This window comes from Octopus bimaculoides, chromosome 4, assembly GCF_046866305.1.
Source record: "Octopus bimaculoides isolate indiv1 chromosome 4, ASM4686630v1, whole genome shotgun sequence".
Lineage (NCBI taxonomy): Eukaryota > Metazoa > Mollusca > Cephalopoda > Octopoda > Octopodidae > Octopus > Octopus bimaculoides.
Window position 1 is genome coordinate 143,307,648 of NC_142931.1, and position 24,173 is coordinate 143,331,820.

At 35.0% G+C, this 24,173-nt stretch overlaps 1 protein-coding gene across 3 annotated transcripts in view; it reads left to right on the top strand.

Moving 5' to 3' along the window:
* LOC106872026 (DISP complex protein LRCH3) overlaps nucleotides 1-16,382 on the top strand; it is a 249,406-nt gene extending 233,024 nt beyond the window's left edge. For 2 of the 3 annotated variants that reach the window (XM_089351651.1, XM_089351648.1), the window contains one exon: nucleotides 16,128-16,381. In XM_089351651.1, the coding sequence (XP_089207777.1) occupies nucleotides 16,128-16,241 (114 nt within the window). In that variant the 3' untranslated portion in view covers nucleotides 16,242-16,381. Of the gene's footprint in view, nucleotides 1-16,127 lie in introns of all 3 variants that reach the window. The other variant, XM_052967554.2, reaches the window with a different exon arrangement.
* Nucleotides 16,383-24,173: the final 7,791 nt, after the last annotated feature.

Here is a 24,173-nt window from a genome sequence, read left to right on the forward strand (position 1 = left end):
TTTTAAAGAAAAAAAAAAAAAATCAGAAACAGATGGAAACCTCATCAGAGGGAATATTTTTTGTTTTTCAGAAAAGTTTCCTTTATCTCCCTCAGGAATTCATGTAAATGGAAGCAACTAAATTGGTGCAATAACTTATATCCACCCATCTTTCAGAGAAAATAGCACAAAGAACTTTAACATACTCTCTCTATCTCTCACACACACATACACATACACACTCACACACACAAATATATAGAACATAGCATGTTTTAGCAATGCAGTTAGAAATTCAATCATCAATAATTACCAGGAGCGAAGATATTGTAATGTTGCCTAGGCAATATTTTAATCCTAATATTTTGGGTAAAATGCCCGTCTTCACAAAGTTGTTAACATCTTAAGAGACTGAGAGCAGGAAGTTGTGCATCCTTTATGCCGGCATGCTGATTCACAATGAATCATGAAGAATGCAAAACCTTTACCCCACTCATGTTCTCTTAACACCTTCACAAAGGAGCATTTTACCTGAAATATTATAGTTAAGTATTTCTAAAGCAATATTTCATTATGTTTGTTATCAATATTTAATGCTTGAACTGTATTGTGGTTGCTATAGCCTTTTTTAAACACACACTTTCCTACATATACTGCAATACTTCAAGCACACTACAACACTCTTTTATTATATATATATATATATATATATATATATATATATATATATATATATATATATATGAGGGCAGTGGATTGGCAGATTCATTAGTGTTGAGCAAGGGCAAGATAACTTGCCGTATTTAATTATGGCCCTTTATGTTCTGAGTTCCAATCTCACTGAAGTTGAATTTGCCTTTCATCTTTCTGGGCTCGATGTAATTGACTCTCTTTATCTGCACTAGTATCTGAGATACACGGCAAAAGGACAATACGTATGCATGTATATAATTCTCTGTGTGTCTATATGTATGTGTATCTGTATGTATGTATATATGTCTGTGCGTGTGTAAATTTTACATTGGAAACTTGGAATATTCCAACCAGAATGAAATAATCCATTTTCTTTTGTTTTTCTTACGTATTCTTAGATTTTACTCTTGGCCCTTTTTTTATGACCACATCCTAGCTATTTATTCCTTAACAAAGTAGGTTCCCCCAGTCTTTCTCCTCTTGCCTTCCTCCGGTGATAAACCTTCCTCAGTTTTTGTCTGTTAAACTATCAAATAGCCCCAGACATTAGGAAGATTCTGGAATTTACTGTGTTGTGTTTGAATGGAAATCGTGTATCATTCCAGCAGAGAGGTGTTGCAAATTATTTCAGTACCTGACTCCCCTACATGTGCGTGAGTCACGCGCACTCACACACACATGCACACACATAAAAGCATAAATTTCATGTATGTACATATATGTATGTATATATGCATATATTGATATATTATTTATATTATTATATATATATCTATATATATATGTACATACATACATTAAGAGGAGTAATTTACTTGAACTTTCTGTCTTTGTTTCTTCTTATGGAAAAAAACCCAAATGTCACTCCGGTGCTGGAAATTTCAGATTTACTATTATTATTTAAGGAATCTGTGGAGCAACCGTCAAAATAACCAAAGAATTTGCCATTAAGTATTTTTCTGTCTGCCAGTGGATCGATAGACTAAGTACCTGCTTAATACTGGGGTCCGTATGTTTGGTTGTACTTCTTCCCAAGGTTTGTGTAGCCGTTTTCTATTGGAAACAATTTGAGCAAGAAAATGAAGAAAACGTTGAGTGTCTGACTAAATACCTGGTGGTTGTTAGTTTCCATTCCTTTACAGTTTGAGTTCACTCCCTATCTAGAACTATGTTTTGTCTTTCATCATACTGGGGTACATTAATTTAGTACCAGTTACCTACTGGGATCAGTGTACTTGGCTTTAAGCCCGCCCCCCCCCCCTCTGGTTTTTTTCTTGTTTTTGGCTTTAAAAAAAAAAAAAAGCAATAACTGAAGTTCCCTAAACTATTTCCTTACCATTCTCACTGGTCGAATATTCCCCAGACCAATGCAACCACAATTCTTCCTTCTTTGGTCATTCATGTCTTCTCTTTCAATAACTCTAAAAGTTAATATACATACATGTGTTTGATTGTGTATGCATGTATTGATACAATATGATTGGCCTATGTGTGTGTGTGTATATGTATGTATGTATGTATGTATGTATGTATGTAATGTTTAACGTAACCTGTGCCTCCCCTCACCCGGCTCAACCAAACATTTCTCTGATTCACCTCATCATTGAATACATGTTACTGAAGTTATCTTGAATTTGAACCTCAAACCTCTCAATTCAGAACTTCACTATTTTCTACAGACTTCCAAGGAAACCTGTCAGCCTTTTAAAATTGTGTGTATGTATGCATGTGTTTGTGTGTTTGTGTTCTTTTTTGCCTTAAGTTATTGTTTTTCTTTTTCTCTTTTTTCTAATTAACTATGAGTCCACCAGTGGTTGTCAGTATATTTCCGTTTACTATTACCTATACTAATTACATTTAGTGCCTTAGACTATGTCTATGGTAACTCTTCAACATAGACGGCTTTGAGTAGTGCCTGCTTCTTCTATCCTTTTGATCACTGACACCATTATAATACCCCCCCCCCCATATATATATACAATGTGGTGTGGAGGATGAATACATGGCTATGGAAGGCACACACACACAAACACTGTATGTGTTTGTGTGTGTATGTATTTAATTAGGTTTCTGGACTCAGTCTAAGTCTCTCTTTGTTCTTTGGGTTTGAGTCTTCATTTGTGATCTTTGTTGGTTTGGGGCAGCAGACTGCAGTGGAACAACAACAAAAACAAAAACACAAAAACAGTTACGTCATTTTATGCTGACTTGCGCCCCTTTGCATCTTCGTTTCATAAGATTCAGTCAATTAGACTCTCTCATAAAATGTTTGTCCTTCTCAAAACTCATCATTATTATTGTTATTATTATTATCATTGTTGTTATTATCTTTATTTTTATTAGGGTGAAGGTGGTGAGGCTGCTGAATTGGTAGAGCGTTGGTAAAACACTTTGTGGTATTTGCTCCAGTTCTTTATATTCTGAGTTCAAATCCTGCTGAGGTTAACTCTCATTCTTTCAGGCTTACTCAGTCAAAACTAATGGGGTTGTCAGAATTGACTTACACTCCGGCCTTGTGCCTAAATTTGAAACATTATTGTTGTTGTTATTATTATTATTATTATGATTATTAGTAAGGCAGCGAGCTGGCAGAATCGTTAGCACACCGGGCGAAATGTTTAGCAGTATTTCATCTGCCGTTAGGTTCTCAGTTTAAATTCTGCCGAGGTCAACTTTGCCTTTCATCCTTTCGGGTCAATAAATTAAGTACCAGTTACACACTGGGGTCGATGTAATCGACTTAATCCCTTTGTCTGTCCTTGTTTGTCCCCTCTATGTTTAGTCCCTTGTGGGTAATAAAGAAATAAGAATCATTAGCACACCAGGCGAAATGCTTAGCGGTATTTTGTCAGTCGCTACATTCTGAGATCAAATTCCACCAAGTTCAACTTTGCCTTCCATCCTTTCGGAGGTCGATAAATTAAGTACCAGTGAACTGTTTCAGTCGTGAATCTTACCTGGCTGCGAAAGAACAGGTAAGAATAGAAATAGACGGGCAAAGAATACTACCACCTTGTCTAACCTTGGACATAGGCACCAGTAAAACCATTTTTCTGTTGCTGTTGCTCCATATAGATCTGCCTGGCATCAGAGAATGGAAAACGGTGGCTTTTAAAGCAAAGCTTTGCACAATTGGTGCAGAGTCACAAGTTGGATTCAACAGAGAAGGTAAGGAGAGAGAGAGAAAGAGAGAGAGAGAGAGAGAGAGATTTGTTGGTTGGATGTAGATGTCTTTTAGTATGTAGTGGCAACGCTGAAGAATTTTCTTGAAATTTTTCCAACTTGCCACTATTAACGGCCTTTATCATAATAATAATAATCCTTTCTATTATAGGCTCAAAGCCTGAAATGTTGTGGGTAGGGGACAGTTGATTACATTGACCCCAGTATTCAGCTGGTACTTATTTTATCGACCCCAAAATGATGAAAGGCAAAGTCGACCTTGGCAGAATTTGAACTCAGAATGTAAAGACAGACAAAATACTGCTAAGCATTTTGCCTAGCGTCTCAATGATTCTGCTAGCTCTCCATCTTATTCATAATAATAATAATAATAATAATAATAATAATAATTATTATTATTATTATTATTATTATTATTATTGGGAGATTGCTAATCTGATTTCCACCACCTGTCCCCTCCCTCTTCACAGTTTTGTGTCCCATATCGTTGATAACAGCTTGTAGTTAAAAACTGTATTGGCTATGGATTGAAGAATATTCTGGTTATGTTGAATATTGATTGGGAAGCAGGCAGTTGGGATTGAACCTGTGACCTGGAGCTGTGTGAATTCTTTGTGAATTCTTTGTAGTTGTCCCAGCACCAAGTACCACCAAATCTCAGACAATTCACCATCTAAAATGAAATGGTAGTTTGTTTATTTTTGTTTTGTTCTACTTTGGTTTTACACCCTTACCTGTGTCCAGTTTGGGCCAATCAGTTATCATGATTTTTCTGCTTTTCCATGCTAGTATGGATTGCATGCGTCTCTTATGGTCCCTTCTATCCCTTTTGTGAATTTCAACATTTTGAGACGAATCTTCACTGCTTGCACCCATGTCTTCCTTAGTTTCTCTCTTTCACCCTTTCTTTCTACAAAGACCTGCCACTGTTTACCCTACCTATCATCTATCTATCTATCTATCTGTCTATTTACCTACATACATACACACCATCCATGTGAATGCATTCAGATAAACTGCACCTTCCACCTGTCAACACAAAATTGATTCACTGCCTCTTTGAAAAGACATCATTGTCAGGCCAGCAGGATATAGAACTGAAAATGTTTCATTTTCCTAAGTTGTTAGTGTGGATTTGAAACATATCAAACTCAGTGAGTCATCTCTTCTTGGTGTCAAATAATATGTATACCAGTGATATACTGGTGTTATGGGTTTCATCCCAATTCATCATTTAGTTTAACACCGTCTCCTGGCTCTTGAGTGTCTTTGTTGGAGTCCACTCTGTTGCCATCTCCCTCTACCAAATCCACTCGCAAAGCTTTGGTCAGTTCAAGGCTTCTTGCCCAAAATGCCATACAGTGGGATTGAACCCGGGACCATGCAGTTGAGAAGCAAGCTTCTTACCACAACTGTACCTTATTCTTATTTTATTAATAGATTATGTTCTTTCTCTCGTACCACACTGGATTATCTTCAGAAATGTTGGGATGGGATTAAAGTGAGGTTTAAAATATTATCTACATTTTTTCTTCAAATGAAGTTGTGTATTTTGTTAAAAATCTTTAGAAATAATTCCCCTCTTCCTGTAGAAAGAAACACATATTGGGGATAGTTGGATGTTATTTACATTGGACAGTGTTTTGGCTGATGTATTCTCCAGCCTTCATCAGGTGTTCTGGTGGAATTTTGAATCCAACCCTTTATTTGACTACTGGGGTACTCTGTTCTCATTTAAGGTATTTTTTGCTGATGTTGTTGCTATTATTATTCAAGTTCTATATTTAAGAGATGAGGAATTATTTACACTTGACGGATATTTGTTCTCATCTTGTTTGTTGTTATACCCTCCTGCCTTCATCAAGTATCTTGGGGAAATTTCGAACCTGGGTTCTCATTCCTAAGGTATTTTTCGATGTTGTTGTTACTATTATTATTCAGGTCACTGCCTGGAATCAAACTCTGAATCTCGGGGTCAGTAGCCTGTGCTCTTAACCCCAAGATTCCGAGTTCGATTCCGTGGGCATATGGTGTAGTGGTTAAAAATGAGAAACCAGGTTCAAAATTTCCCCAAGACACCTGATGAAGGCTGGAGGGTATGTCAGCCCAAATGTTCTGTTAACAACAAACAAGATGAGGACAAATATGATTATTATTATTTATTCAAGTCACGGACTGGGATTGAACCTGGAATCTTGGGGTTAGTAGCCTGTGCTCTTAACCACTACGCTATATGCCCATGAGCAGATTTTAGGGCTTATAAACTTATTATTTTTGTAATAAAGGGTTGGGTTTGAAATTCCTCCAGAACACCTGATGAAGGCTTGAGAGTACATCAGCCGAAACATTGTGATAAAAACCAACAAGATGAGGACACCTATCTGTCCATTGTAAATATTGTACATAATTCCTCATCTCTAAAATATAGAACAGTGTAGTTGGACATGTTTTGTGAGGGCAGAATTGAAATATGTTGGGGCTGGCCTTTTATGGCAAAATGAAATTTATCTGGGCTTACAAGTTATGGTTGGGTAAATCTGAAATATATTTGGGATAATCCAATAGATTTTGTTTGGATAAAACTGAAGTATATACAGGATAAAGTCATATTTAATGTGAGGGTTAAATTGAAAGGTTTAATGTCTGTAAAAAGCAGTTGCTATTTGCCATGTCATTTCAAACTATTTTTATTTACAGTCAAAAGCAGTGAGTGGGTGGGTAGGTGAAGTGGAGGTGGTGGGGAGAATTGTTTCATCTATTTTTCATTTTCTTTTCATTGCTCAAGAAACCAGTTTGGGGTTTTGTCTGGAAAAAACAAAAACAAACCATATGACTTTTTGTAGGTTGATTTTTTGGTGAAGCTGAGAATCATAGGTCTGTGGATAGGAGAAATAGTAGTCTGGTGGCTTATATCCCTTGCTGGATTTCATTATGGAGCAATGGGGACTTGAAATATCAAAATAAAGGACACAATAATTGTGGCTTTAATACCTTTTGATAATGTATTTGTTGAACTTGGGCTGAATAACATATCTACCTGTCTGTCTATCTATATCTGTCTATCTATTTATCTATATCTATCTGTTTATCTATATCTGTCTATTTGTCTATATCTGTCTCCCTATCTATCTATCTATCTATCTACCTACCTACCTACCTATCTATCTACCTACCTATCTATCCACCTACTTATCTACCTACCTACCTACCTACCTACCTACCTACCTACCTACCTCTCTGCTTGCGAGTGTGTGTGTGTGTGTGTGTGTTTGCGTTCACTTATATAAAAGTCCCAGCATTCAAACACTGTTGTTGCTGTTGTTGGTGCTTTTCTGTCTTGTAATAAAACTTCTGGTTGCTTTGTGCCTTTGAAGCTGTGTGAACTAAGAGATCCCTAACTTAGAAAATAAGTAAGGGTTAACATTTGGAAGGGCATCCAGCTGTAAAACAAATGGTTCAACATTTTCACCTTGGAGCATGCTATTTTGTGTAAGTTAGGCAATCTAACCAGCAAAGTTATGTACCTTGCCTAGGGACCCTAAATCTTCTGCTCTCAAATAGAGGTTCTCAACATGGACAGTACCACCCTCAAGGGAGTACTGGACTTGTTGAAGGGACATTCAGGCTCTAAGGGGCTGTGAGATGACAGCCATATGAGGGGGCCATATGGGTGACATTATAATGGGGCATGGTTTATGTTTACCTCCTCCCAAAGACAATAACAATCCTTCTGAGAGGCTTCAGCACAGTTTTCCTCTACTAAAAATGAACATTGGGAGTTAAATCTGTTATTAAGTGATACAGGTTTGGTTGTTTGACTCATTAGCCCTGATCATTGGAGACTTAATTGAGTTTGTTCTGTTACAAGTATTCAGTTATCTGGTGTCCTCTGTCTGCCTTTCGCAAGACACAGACTGTCCTGTTCTTCCCCTTCTCAGGACAGTGTTTCCCTCTTCCTCTCAGGACACAATGTCTCTTTCTTTCTCACAGCTCTTTCCAGTCTTCCCCATATTCTTCTTTCTTCCTCAGAGATGCAAGTCCACTTCCTCTCAAATGTTTGGCTGATATTTCTAACAAGAACTTCCTGAAGACTTTTGTCTAAACAACATTCACAAACGTCCCTTTCCATTTCTGAACTTCAAATGGCAATGAAGAGGGGCAGAACTCTAGAATACATATTGAGCATTTCTGTTCTCTCCTACTTATTTGTGCTTTATATATCAAAGACATTAAATACACTTTTGTTCATATTAAACATGTTTATGTAAAGAGAGAGCTGAGGATTCTCTCCAGTTTCTACTCCAAGTTTCTTGTTTATTGTTCAGAGTAGCAACAAAGCCATGTCAAGGTTTCAAATAAACTGTACTACACACATCTCTCTCTCTCTTTCTCTCTCTCTCTCTCTCTCTCTCTCTCTCACACATACACAAAATTACTAAATTTAAACATTTGCTTTCTTTACGGGTGGCTCAGCTGGAGCATTTTAATAATTTGTTGCCAGATTTAATTTGATCTAGTTCTATAAATTTCATTTTTCTGTGATGCGTACAACTTTGTGTGTCTGTGAATGTGTGTGAGTGCACATGTTTGTGTGTGTGTGTGTGTGTGTACACTTTTCTGTTTTTCTGATAAATGTGCTTTAGTAATTTTTTACATTATTTATTCCTTTCTCTTCATAAATGTCTGGAGATACGTATGTGTGTGTGCGTGTGTTTTGCAGGTAAGGCTGACTGGTTAACGAGTTTACTTTAGCAAATATGAGGTTTTCAGTTTTGAATCTCATGGTTTCGTATTTTGAGAAAGTATCTTCTATATCTTAGCTCCAGCTCAGCCCAAAGTTTGTGAATGAAATGGGATTGGGGGGGCAGGGGCGGATACTGTTCTGAATCTCTTCAACTGGGCTGTTCATGTTCTTTAGTGGCAAACTCAATCCATGTCACAGTCTAACTCTTCCACTACCACCTCGTGATCGGGTGTTCACTAGTGTGGCAGTAACCCCTCTGTTGTGGTTTCATAATGCCTTTCCCTCCACTGTCTTGGGGTTTCTACAAAAAAATCAGGGAGTCACTTAATAATCCCAATAATGGGAAACCCCAAGTTTGGAAAAATTGAATTTACTTTTTATTGAATGGTCCCTCTTTCATTGGCAAACCAACATTTGTGTGTGTGTCTAACACACACACAAACATAGAAACATTTTCTGCATTATAGAACCTCCTCCCTGGGTTACTAGAATACAGTACCAGTGAAATGCTGGGGTTGCCTAAAATCTTCTTGTTTTCCTGTTGTTTTCTGTAACACAGGGTATGCTCCCTGACCCCTTCTACACACATCAACTGGCATGTACCCACAAGGGAGGACCCAACTGACAGTTTTACCCCTACACAAGTATATCACAATACAGTTTTCTGCTCTCTCTCAGTGTTAGGCAAGGGAGGAACCCACTTTATCATCCCTGTGATTATTGCGATTTAACTCTGGGTCAGCCCCTACAAACAAAGGTTTTTTTAGTGATGACCATTCCAACTTTTGGTGCTGTCTGTCTAGGACTGCATTATCTCATGTATTCTTCACGTTTTTAAGGCATTTAAGTGTGATTTGAGAGTGAGTTGGCTGCTATATCTGGCAGGCTGAGTAACTATGTAGAGGTTCCTTTGTTTATGTGTGTAGTTTTTGGCGTTGGATGGCAAGCAGGGTATTATTAGGGTATCATTGTGTCTAGTGCATAGTGACATTACATCATGGTATCGTAATAGCAGTAGAAGCGCATGGTTTAGTGGTAAGGGTGTCGGACTCATGGTTGTAAGATTGTGGTTTCACTTCCTGGACCAGATGATGTTATGTTCTTGACCAAAACACTTCATTTCATGTTCGCTCCACTCCACTCTGCTGGTAAGAAAGAGTAATCCTGCAACAGACTGGCATCCAATCTGGAAAGACATATATACATATATATCTGTATATATATATACATATATGTATATATATATATATATATATATATATATATATATATATATATATATATATATATATGCCTGGAAACTGGTCCTCTGCTCCTTACAGAGTAATGTGAGCTAACCATGGTGTAATGGTCGTTGCAGGGTGTAATTCCATTACTAGTTACTTCAGCCGGCTGTGTGTGTGTGTGTGTGTGTGTGAAGAGAGAATGCTAATAGATATTACTCCAAATAGTGATGTTTAACTGCAGGTCAGCCCTGATCCAGCTGACCTATGATCAAAGACATTCCAACCGTGACCATCCTGTCTTTCATTTAGACATAGTTTACCTAGGACTACATTATTGTAATGTGCCCGTCCTCCTTTTTAAAAGACAGTTATGCATGACTTGAGAGAAATTTAGTTGCTATTTTTAGCAGATTGAATTACCTCCCACTACCCCCCCCCCCCCCCGGGCCAATATTGGCACTGGTGGTGGTGGTGGTGGTGGTGGAGTCTAATATTTGTACAAAACTAAAAGATACCAAAAAAAGGTCAATGTTTTCCACTCTTGGTTGTCTGTCTGTAATAATGTCACCACAGTCTGTGTCTCTGTCCTCAGAATCTTGTGTAAATTAAAACTTTTTTGATAAAAACTAATCCACAACTTTATCCTTCTCTCCTTGTCTTTTTTTTTTATTGTTATTAAATGTTTGTTTTATTTTTGCATCACCATCATATAAGTGGCGTCTCTCGTTTCCTCTTATTCCGTAAAAAAGAACAAAAGGTGAAAATCTTAGCTTGTTTTGGAAACAGGTGAGGCATTGGGTGGGGGTGGGGGACAAAAGGCATTTGATTACGACTAGCTATATGTGCAGGAGTGGCTGTGTGGTAAGTAGCTTGCTTACCAACCACATGGTTCCGGGTTCAGTCCCACTACGTAACACCTTGGGCAAGTGCCTTCTACTATAACCTCGGGCCGATCAAAGCCTTGTGAATGGATTTGGTAGATGGAAACTGAAAGAAGCCCGTCGTATATATGTATATATAAGTTTGTGTGTCTGTGTTTGTCCCCCCAACATCACTTGACAACCAATGCTGATATATTTACATCCCCATGACTTAGCGGTTCGGCAAAAGAGACCGATTGAATAAGTACTAGGCTTACAAAGAAAAGTCCTGGGATCAATTTGCTCAACTAAAGGCGGTGCTCCAGCATGGCTGCAGTCAAATGACTGAAACAAGTAAAAGAGTAAAAGAGCCCGGTGCCAAGTGGCCCCTACTGCGCCATTACCTCCAGTCGTAGTAGCAATAATGATGATGAGGAAAGCAGTTGCAAGGGTTGACTGGTTCTGCAAATGTAGAAAGAGACTGGAAATGAAAAGGAGACAGAAATAAGAGAAGCCAGAAGTCTCGTTTGAATGGAGGTCGGGTAAGTTGGTGTAGGGGCAATGGGGCATAGCAACCAAGATGTGAACGGTTTATATTGGGGGATAGTAAGGTTTGTTGTATGCCAAGTTGGTGACTTAACTGGAAACAAACTTGTAATGAACCTTCATCACTTGCATCATGTGACTAACACAGGACAATGGAGATTAGATTACTTGTTGAAGGCAAGCTGAGGTTTCATCTCTATTTTGTTGTATTTAGGATGAAAGACGTAGGTGACGGTCGGTAGATGTGCTAATAGAAATAAAGTCCTGGTGCATGAGGGTCATAGCTGTTTTAGTGCTGGGGGTGGAGGGATAATTCTGGAAGTTCATAAATTACTCTGGTTGGGGATAGGTTTGGGATTCCTTTCTAAATGACAGGAAAAGCACAAAAGCATCTTCTTCCCAGTTGAACTACCAAATGGCCGCTTGCCCTGTTGTTTGTTGCATGAACATCCAGTTTCACATGTGGCAGTAGTATGAGGATGTCCCTACTCCTGGTGGATGATGCATTTGCACCACTGGAGCAACAAACCCTCCAAGCCATGGGTCTGTTTGGGTTGTTGTTGTTGGTGAGGGTTTTACGTGGTCAGAGTGCAAATCCTACATCAACATTTTTTAGTCATCTTTTACAACATAACAGAAACATTTTGTGGTGTTACTGTCCACTTAAAGGCTTGAAGATCAATTTTGCTGTAAGCCACACCATCAATAACAACTGTAGCAGTAGAAATGCCCCCCTCCCCTCTTCCTCCCCCACTAATCTCAAAGCAACAGCAGAACTCAAGACTACACCTGAAAACAATAAATAACAAAAAAAAAAGTGAGTATTTATTCCAGCATCCTTGATAGAAGTCCTCACTCTGCAAGCTGTGACTTGATCTTGTACTTCTCCGATAGTGAAATCTTGTCATCACATGAGGTTATTCTTGGAGTAAAGAGAAGAGAGAAGCAAAAAAGAGGCTGAGAGTTTGAAGATTTGGCAGAACAGCCGAGTACCAGTTAGCTATTTACATAACCAGACCACTCCTAACATTTAAACCTGCAGCACCAACAACAGGTAAACATATAAATACTACAACAGCCACTTCAGCAACAACATCAAGGGAAATAACAAAAGCAACAACACACAAGAAACATCATTTTTATTGTTGTAAATATAAAAATAACAGTGAACTTGATGTAATTGGACAAAACGAAATGTTAAGGGAATGCTCAGAGGAAGTCTCGTTAATAAAACACCTCCAACTGATCGTCTGCTGTTGATTACGATTTTTATGTGATTTGGGAATTTTTGAAAAGTTGACTAAAACCTTCTGGAAGGGCTTTTGAAGCCCCCCACTCCGACACTCCGAGAAACTCAGATTAGTGTCCTCTGTGTCTAAGGTAAGTGGTCTCTCTAATTCCTTTCTTTCAACCAACATGGCCATATTCAGAGTGCATTGTATAATTGAAGAATGGCCTGGCATTGGTTTGGAAGCAGGGTAACCATTCTCAGCTTATTAAATATAAACCTGGTCACTATCAGTGAAACCAGGATGTTCAGGATGCATACGCTTATCAACTTTTGGTGATTCTGAGATGTCCACATCTTTTTGTTACTGAATTTGAGCAGCAAGCTGGCCATATTGTTTGAGAAAGGTTTGGAGCTCAAATTAAGTGGACCTTGTTTGGCTCAGATGGTAAGTCAGTGATGCTAAGCATAAACAAGGGAGAAGGGAATGCCTTCAAACTAGGGGCACTTATGCCAGATATCTTAAGGTGTGTTGAAAATCATCATTAGGAACATTGTAGCTTTTAGTGGGAGAATGTAATGGCATTTCAGACACACGTTGGGATTTTGTAAAGTTGTCCAATAGAAAAGGTGGGCATAAAAACCTTGCAGACATGCTCAGAGAGTTCCAGTTATCTGGATTTCTTGATGGCAACACTATGAAGATGCACCAACTCCTCCATCTGGTCATGCAGGGGTCGAGGAGACTCATGTTATCGCATTTAGTTAAGTGAGCAGAGATGATATAGGGTTCCCAGTTTCATGAATTTTGGATCTACACAGTCATCCAAAAGTAGACTATCCTTTGAAGTGGAATGTGTAGTGCTGGCATGCAAAGACCACGAGGAAAGGATTAGTTAAGTAGCAGTTCATGAACGTTTGTCATAAAGTGGTGGTGGATCGGACTGGGGGTAGCGGTCAAAAGATCCACTTGTTATGTATTGGAGTAATAGAATTGATTGCCCAGAAGTGAGAAAATTTTTTTTTAAAAAGACTGGTGATGAGAAGCAGTTGTAGAGACATTAACAACAGCAGCTGGGTTGAGAGGATAGCTTAGAGCAAAAGCAAATGGGATCACCTCAAGGGTCTTATCTTCCAACTTAGGGCTGGCTAGGGGTTTCAGACACTTCTTCTATCTTCCATCTTGTGGCAGTGGGGAAGAAATAGTGAGCAAAAAAAAAAAAAAATGAGTGGGCTGGGTTTCAGTCTAGAAACTAGCATGCTACTTGAAATCTGCTGCAGAAGAGCACCCATTCATCCACAGAGCCTTGATATTTGGTGGAAACTACACCAGAAATTCATCAGCAGTTAAAGATGAGCTACTCAGAAAATTTTGGAGATTTTGAGGTTTGGTCAAAGATGCTAAAAGACAGACATGCAGAGAACCTAGTTGGTGTGAAAGGTAGTCAGAGTTTAAGAATGTCCTGATAGGTAGAAGCTTCTCTTCTCTGAAGAAGTGGTGGTTTTGTGTGTTAAATCTTTTATTTATGATATTATTTTATGTTTTTATTGGGTTAGGGTTTGGCCTTGTCCACTGTCTTATCCTAGTGGTTCTCAACCAGGGACCATGTAATATTTTGTTAGTAAAATTTTTTCTTATACATGGCGAATGGCTATGAAGGTCCAGGAAATGAAAGTCCCAAAGGGGTCCATACGCAACAAATAGTTGAGAACCACTGGTCTATTATATGGATGTACCTCCCTACATGTTTTGTGATCCCTTTTTGGAGGACGTTTTGTATTGTATGTTTTGGGGTCTTGTGGTTTGTGCAAGCACAGTTATTTGGTTAAGAAGCTTGCCTCTCAACCAAATGGTCTCAGGTTCAGTTCCACTGTGCGGTATCTTGGGTCTGTTTCTTGTATTAAAGCCTCTGGTGGACCAAAGTTTTGTGAATGAATTTAGTAGGTGGAAACTGAAAGAAGCCCATTGTGTGTGTGTGTGTATGTATGTATGTATTATATATGTATATTGCATGGTGATTGTAGTCACAAAAGCTGTGTCATATGTTTGCAGTCTTCAATGGAAAGATGTTTGGGCTGAGGGAGAGAAAATGTTCCCTTGCTTGGAAACTGCAGAGGGTTGGCAGCAGGTAGAGCATCCAACTTGTAAAAAAAAAATCTCCTTCAGCAAATTTCATCTGAAATATTCCAGCATGGAAAAATGTATGTCACGACAACAATAGCAATAATGAAGCTGGCTGCATAAATATATTTGAATCACAAACTAAATAGTTATTTTTATTTAGTTTTGACCCCTCTATGTTGTGAATTATTGCTTAACCCCAGGTCAGCGCTGAATCAACAGATTTATGGACAAAAGTGTTCCAGGGTCAACCATTCTGTTTTATGTTGTTTTTGTTTCATACTTCTTGTATCCAATGTACTTTTCTGTGTAATTTTAGGCCCCTTTCTTTTTTCTTGTTTTTCTTTAAGACTCCCTCACTTAAGCTGTTGGTTAGTAGTCCCAGAGGTGCCATCATGTGTAGAGCTCACCAGGTCCACCAGTGCCCCCTTACTCCTACCCCACCCATTGCTGGCTGTCCCATGCTGTCTGAACGATCCCCTTTACTCTTTTACTGGTTTCAGTCATTTGGCTGTGGCCATGCTGGGGCACCACCTTTCCTGCATGTTCCTCACATTCAGATTTCATTTGTTTTCCTGTTAGCTCTCATATATCTGTCACAGACACATATTTTCTCTGCATTTAAGCAAAGATGCATGCGTCATTTTTCTTTGATTTAAAAAAAAAAAGAAATAATAACAACAATAATTAGTAAAGAATAAAAAGTTTTGAATGGTACAACAATGCACTATAATACAAAAAATGGACTATATACCTGTTGTAATTTAGTTATCAGTGGAGGCGCAATGGCCCTGTGGTTAGGGCAGCGGACTCACGGTCATAGGATCGCGGTTTCGATTCTCAGACTGGGCGTTGTGAGTGTTTATTGAGCGAAAACACCTAAAAGCTCCACGAGGCTCTGCCAGGGGTTGGTGGCGAACCCTGCTGTACTCTTCCACCACAACTTTCTCTCACTCTTACTTCCTGTTTCTGTTATGCCTGTAATTCAAAGGGCCAGCCTTGTCACATTGTGTCACGCTGAATATCTCCGAGAACTACGTTAAGGGTACACGTGTCTGTGGAGTGCTCAGCCACTTACACGTTAATTTCACGAGCAGGCTGTTCCGTTGATCGGATCAACTGGAACCCTCGACGTTGTAAGCGACAGAGTGCCATCATCAATTTAGTTATCCATAGTCCGATGATATTTCGGAATACAATTCCTTCTTCAGATATTCTTAGATGGAGTTGCTGCTATAATCTGTTTCCCAACGGCTTTTCTTTATTCGGAAGCGTCTCAGTAGTGGCCTCACGAAGCTCCTTCCAGAATTCCTCATGAGAAGTGCGTGAGGTTGGCTATGTTTCAATCTTGTGTGCGTTGGTACATCTGTAGCGCTGCTTCTAAGTTATGTATTATACGTGCAGCTTCTCTTTTTTTTTTTTTTTTTTTTGGCACCTCTGGGGACCACTAACCAATAATTAGGTTGTGTTTTTTTTTGGAAATATTATTGCTGTTCTGTTTTCTTAATAGCTCTAACCATATTCTCGTTTTTCTCTCTTTTTGCAGGGGCGTATGTGTTCGGCCCATGACATCTTGGAGGAAAAAGGACTTGCCAAAGTCGCTCTGACCGTCTCATCTTTGGTAGCGTCCACCGGCAGTACAAAGCAGGCTGTAGTATGACAAGTTGACCAGTTGTTAGGAGAAATTTTCTCTTTCTTACTTATTATGCTACTGTTATTTACGGCCTCCGAAAATATGGGCTTACCTGTTTACCCCGACTGGCATTAGTGGTCACCACCATATATACATATATGTATGTTACATATATAGCTACATTATAGGTAATATATATGTACTTGTATATATTATGTAATATATATGAACATATATATATATATATATGTATATATACTTTATATATGTATATGTGTGTGTGTGTGTGTGTGTGTGTGTACATACACACGTGTGTGTATACATGCATACAAGCATACACATATTCTCTACAAGTGACACGTTGCACCCTCCCATTATGGTCCCTCTACCTATTCTATGAAGGTAAGGGATGCTTGCCCCTGATTCTCATGAATCTAACCCCTGTCCCTCATCTAACAGGAAGTCTCATTTGTGTTGCCTTTTATAACAATAGGACTCCTCTCTCTCTCTCTCTCTCTTTCTCTATTCACCTGTTTGTCCGTAACACACGTCAGTTGTGGTGGTCATGGTGGATACTCGATGCCACCCACCATCCAAATTGTCACCCATCAGTTTTATATATTTTTCATTATTTTAATTTTTTTTTTTTTACATTTCATTTATTTTATTTTATTTCATTTTTATTTCTATTTTTAAAAGAATTTTTGTTTTAATTTAAATATTTCTATCAAATCGATAGAAAGCCACATTATATTATAATTATTATTATTATTATTATTATTGTCAGTTGATCAGTCTGTAAACAATCCTTAATAGAGTTAAACTGCTTTTTGTGCCAAACACACAGAGACTGTAGATCAGTTTGTATTCGACATTCTTCTGTTCCTACTGCTGATTATTATTATTATTATTATTATTATTATTATTATTATTATTATTATTATTATTATTATTGAGGTGGCAAGCTGACAGAATCGTTAGCATGCCGTGCGATATGCTTAGCGGCATTTCGTCTGCCACTACATTCTGGGTTCAAATTCCTTTCATCAAATTGCTTTACCTTTCATCATTTTGGGGGTTGATAAATTAAGTACCAGTTGCGTACTGGAGTCGATGCAGCCGACTACCCCTCTCTCCCAAATATCTGGCCTTGTGCCTTTAGTAGAAAAGATTATTATTATTATTATTATTATTATTATTATTATTATTATTCTGGGATGGTGGAATGGTTAAAAATGCGTAGTATGTCGGATAAAAACGTGTTGCAGTATTTCGTGACATTTCTTTACATTCTGAGTTCAAATCCAAACTGGGTTGGTTGAGGTTTCTTTTCGTTGTTCTGGGGTCAGTAGAATGAGCAGGAGTGATCCTACAGTAGAGATAAGTTGCCTTGGACAACTGGTATGGTGGTGGAGTGGAAGAATTTCGCTGTATTTAGGTTGTAACTCTTTTTGTTCCGAGTTCAAACGTTGCAGAAATCAACATCATTGCCTTTCACCAACAACGATATAAAGGATCAATCAGGTGCTGAGGGTGATGTATTGATTAACCTCCACCCCCACCCACCACCCACCAAATTTCAAGATGTGCCTATATTAGAAAGAATTAACAAAAGGTGATGGACACAGAGAATCAGTGGAGCATCAGATAAAATGCCATGTGGTTTTCCATCATGTTCTGTGTTCAAATCCTGCTGTAGTCAACTTTACCATTCATCTCTTTGAGGGTCAGTAAAATAAAGTCCTAGTGAAGTATAGGGGTCAGTGCTAGTGACAGTACCCCTCCCCTCTAAAACGGCTGCTCTTGTACCAAAAATTAAGAATTATTAACAATTAGGAATTACTACTAGGAAAAAAATATTTAATTAAGGGCCTTTTAATTATGACATTTACTTTTACATTTGTTTTTTTTTTTATTTGTTTGTTTTGTTCCCTTTGAGTTTTTCTTTCTTTTTTCTGTTCTTTCTTTTTTCTGTTTTTCTTTTTTATTTTGTTTTGTTCTTCTCATCATGGCGCTACCATTATCATGATTTTCTTTGTCAGCTAGAAAACAAACAAACAACAAAAGTAACCCATCAGAACTACAGGACTGATGTTGTTGTACTTCTTGTTAATGTTTTCTAGTTCCATATCATTATGGAAATAGAGAGAAAGAAAGAAAGAAAGAAATAAGGAAAGAAAAGAAAAAAAAGTAAACACTGAACCACTTAGTGGATTGAAACCTCGATGCTGAGATTTAGTTATTGTCAGCATTAGAGATGAAACCTTTGTGCGTTTAAGTTATTCTTCTATCAACTGGGAACAAAAATAAGGATAAAAGAAAAGAAAAAAAAGGAAACGGTAAATGTCAAAGAAAAAAGAAAAAGAAGAAAGCTGCTGAAAGCAAGAATTTTGGTGATCTTCTTTGATAATTGATATTTTGAGGAGATCAATACTGAATATGTGATCTGTATTTGGATATATATATAGGTAAAGAGAGAAACATGTGTTTTGTGCAGATGGGATGAAATCCTTGATGTGGGAAATGAAAGGTGTCTCCTGTCAAAAACATGTCAGGTTTTCTCCTCCGACCTACATACTTACATATTCCTTCACATATTCCTTATTTATGCACATTTGTTTCTTTCAGAAATTAAATACATGTCTTAATATATATATATATATATATATATATATATATATATATATATATATATATATATATATATATATATATATATATATATATAATCTTGATAACATATTCTGCTAATATATTGTCTAGTGGAAGCCTACACTTCTACTCCATTATAATTTTGTTATTGTTGCTGGTCAACCTCTTTCTTATATATATATATATATATATATAGATATGTATGTATATACATATATGTGCATATATATGCATATATACACATCCATATATAGATGCATATATATGCATGTATATATATGCATATGCAAATACATATATATGTATATGTATGCATATATATATATATGCATATATATATATGTATATATATATATATATATATGCATATATATATGTATATATATATATATATGCAGATATATATATATGTATATATATGTATATATATTTTTGCATATATATATGTATATATATATATATGCATATATATATATGTATATATATATATATATATATATATATATATATGCATATATATATATATATATATATATATGCATATATATATATATATATATATATATATGCATATATATATATATATATATATATATATATATATATATGCATATATATATATATATATATATATATATATATGCATATATATATTATATATATATATATATGCATATATATATATATATATATATATATATATATATATATATATATATATATATATATATGCATATATATATATGCATATATATATATATATATATATATATATGCATATATATATATGCATATATATATATATATGCATATATATATATATATATATGCATATATATATATATATATATATATATGCATATATATATATATATATATATATATGCATATATATATATATATATATATATGCATATATATATATATATATATATATATATGCATATATATATATTTATATATATATATGCATATATATATATATATATATGCATATATATATATATATATATATATATGCATATATATATATATATATATGCATATATATATATATATATATATATGCATATATATACTAATATATATATATAATGCATATATATATATATATATATATGCATATATATGCATATATATATATATATATATATATGCATATATATGCATATATATATATATATATGCATATATATGCATATATATATATGCATATATATGCATATATATATATATATATGCATATATATGCATATATATATATATATATGCATATATATGCATATATATATATATATATATATATATGCATATATATATATATATATATATATGCATATATATATATATATATATATATATATATATATATATATGCATATATATATATATATATATATATATGCATATATATATATATATATATATATATATATATATATATGCATATATATATATATATATATATATATGCATAGATATATATATATATATATATATAATATATATGCATATATATATATATGCATATATATATATATATGCATATATATATATTATATATATATGCATATATAATATATATATGCATATATATATATATATATATATGCATATATATATATATGCATATATATATATATATATGCATATATATATATAATATATATATATATATATATATATATATATGCATATATATTATATATATATATATATATATATATATGCATATATATATATATATATATATATATATATATATATGCATATATATATATATATATATATAGCATATATATAATATATATATGCATATATATATATATATGCATATATATATATCATATATATATATGCATATATATAATATATATATATTATACATATATATATATATATGCATATACTATATATATATATATATATATGCATATATAGATATATGCATATATATATATATATGCATATATATATATATATATATATGCATATATATATATATATATGCATAGATATTATATCTATATATGCATATATATATATATATATGCATATATATATATATATGCATATATATATATATATGCATATATATATATATCTATATGAATATATATATATATATGCATATATATATATATATATATATATATATATGCATATATATATAGATATATATATATATGCATATATATATATATATATATATGCATATATATATAGATATAATATATATGCATATATATATATATATATATGCATATATATATATATATATATATATATGCATATATATATATATATATATATGCATATATATATAGATATATATATATATGCATATATGTATAGATATATATATATATGCATATATATATATATATATATATATGCATATATATGTATGTATATATATATATATATAATGCATGTATTCTTTTATTAGTCAAGAAGCTAGTATGGCTCAAAGGCCAGGAGAGTTTCACATCCATGCAATTACCGAATTTGGTAAATTGCCCATTGACGTGAAACCCTAGTTTACTTGACTTGCCCTCGTTTCCTTTGCCCAGTAAAATTGTAAATACTCCGCTTTATGTATAGAATTCTGTTTCCACTGTCTGTAAAGCCAAACACGTATGTGTGTATATATGTGTGTGTATGTGTGATTTTGATGGTATATTTTGTTCTGTCAGACTTTAAAAAGTACTTTATGCTTAACTCTGTATGTGCAAAGATATTAAGCACATTTCTCTGTGAATGACATGATGTATCTGTGACAAAGTGATTGCTTCGTAGGCAGATAATAGGACATTTGTGCAGTGACTTCTATTGTAAGAATGGTAATGTCTTGGCAGCCTGTCAGTCGGTACACTTTCCCAGTCAGTGACATGCACACATTGATTCTCTTCCAGAATTCTCCTGTAAATACTGTTTACAATTGTGGACTAATTAATATTTAATACAGAACACACACATACAGCAAACACTCTTTGATATATATATATATATATATGTGGTGTGTGTGTGTGAAGGCGCATGGCTCAGTGGTTAAGAGCGTCGGGCTCACACTCATGAGGCTGTGTGTTGTGTTCTTGAGCAAGACACTTTATTTCACGTTGCTCCAGTTCACTCAGCTGTAGAAAATGAGTTGCGACGTCACTGGTGCCAAGGTGTATCGGCCCCTTTGCCTTTCCCTTGGGTAACATCGGTGACATGGAGAGAGGAGGCTGGTATGCCTGGGCGACTGCTGGTCTTCCATAATCAACCTTGCCTGGACTTGTGCCTCGGAGGGTAACTTTCTAGGTGCAATCCCATGGTCAGTCATGATCGAAAGAGGTCTTTGCCCTTTATATATATATATACATATATATATAATATATACATATAATATATATATATATATATATATATGATGATGATGATATATATATATATATATATATATATATATATATATATATATATATATATGTACTCACAAGAGTACGAAAATAATCAGACAGTCAGCTTTTGGGAATAAAACTTATCAGGTTCTTAAATTTCAAATTTTGACATCATTCATATCTTTCCAAACTAAGATATTTGTTGGTCTTCTGCTTTGGGTGAAAATAATGAAAAAAAATAAAATAAAAGTAAAAATGAATAAAAAAAAATGCCTTTGAATCAAATGATTATTCAGGCGATGATATTAATAATAATAATAATAATAATAATAATGATTATGATGATGGTAAAAATAAATTAAATGCTGTAATTAATATACTTGAACATTGAATGTTTTCGGAGTGCAATATATATTTTTCTATAGCTGTCTCGTTTCTTTTTGGAAATATGAAAAAAAACAAAAAATCTGTTAATATTTGTATGTATGCATGTATATAATGCTTGTTTGTGCATATATGTATGTGTGGGCGTGTGTGTATGCATGTGTGTGTATGTGTGTATAGGTATAGATATACACAGACACACTCACACATACGTACACACACACATTCATTCTTTAATATTATTCATTAAATAATTCCGCCGAGGTTGACTTTGCCTTTCATCCTTTCGGGGTAGGTAAATTAAGTACCAGTTACGTACTGGGGTCGATCTAATCGACTGGTCCCTACCCCCCCCCCCCCCCCAAATTTCGGGCCCTGTGCCTAGAGCAGAAAAGATTAATATTCATTAAATTAGTTAGTTGGGAGATGTTTGTGGGTATTGAAACTTTGATCACTGTATTCAAGTATTGAAGGCATTTGAGGAAAGGTTTGTGGTTCTTTTATTGATCTGCTAACAGAGCGGGTTTGAAGAATCTTTGTTTCGCTCTAAAGATCTCTTTGAGATTGTTAACTTCTCCAGATAACAACCGCAAATGCCCAGGCTTTAGTAGGGCACATTCACAGAACCGGTATTTGGATAACTAATTGAGGAACATTGGATGTCAGTTCTTGTATTCTTTGATTGTACCATTTTCTTCTTCTGTTCTGACTGAATGTCTGTAGGTTCATAACAAGGGGGTCTTTGTGGGGGACAGTTCCATCTCTTCTGACCATAGATATTCCAATGTATGAATGCCTGTATATAAGTATGTATGTGTGTATATATATATGTATGCATGTATGTGTGTGTGTGTGTGTAGATACTCTTGGACTGAAAGACAAATGGATAGGAATTTTTATGACTCTAACTGCATCAATCTTGGCAGTCTCCAAGAGCCTCCAGCAGTCACAGGAACTGACCCTCCTTCTTAAATTCTCCCTCTCACCCCACTTCCCATTAAATGGAATCAAAAACAATTCATAAGTTTCCTTCAATGATTTGTTCTAAATACCATTCCACAGACATGACATATTTATGAAGAAATGACATCTCGAAGTAACTGGTCAAGGGTGAGAGAAAGGTCAGTTAATGTGTTCAATGGTTAATGAAAGGAGGGATGAAATATATTTTAGGGAGAAGAAATAGTTTGAAATGAAAGATGTGGGATTTTAGAATTTTCATGTTTCACAATCTTGGATGCTATTTCCGAAAGAGAGACAGAGAAACAAACCTTAATTATTCAACCCCTTGCCCTGCCAAAAACGTTGCTAATTCTTTTAAGGTCTTTTTGGAGTTTGAGTGTCAGAAAGAAAATGGTGAGTGGCACAGAAAGTGCCAGGGTAACTCCCCCTCCTGTCCTTCTTTAATGTGATAAAGTTTCGAGTCCAGTGCCTTTGTGATATTATTTTAGTTGAGGGCTGCACTGCTTGTTGTTTCGTCGTTTTAACCCTTGGTCTGTTGTGATCAAACAGACCTATGAAACTATCCAGCGCTGTG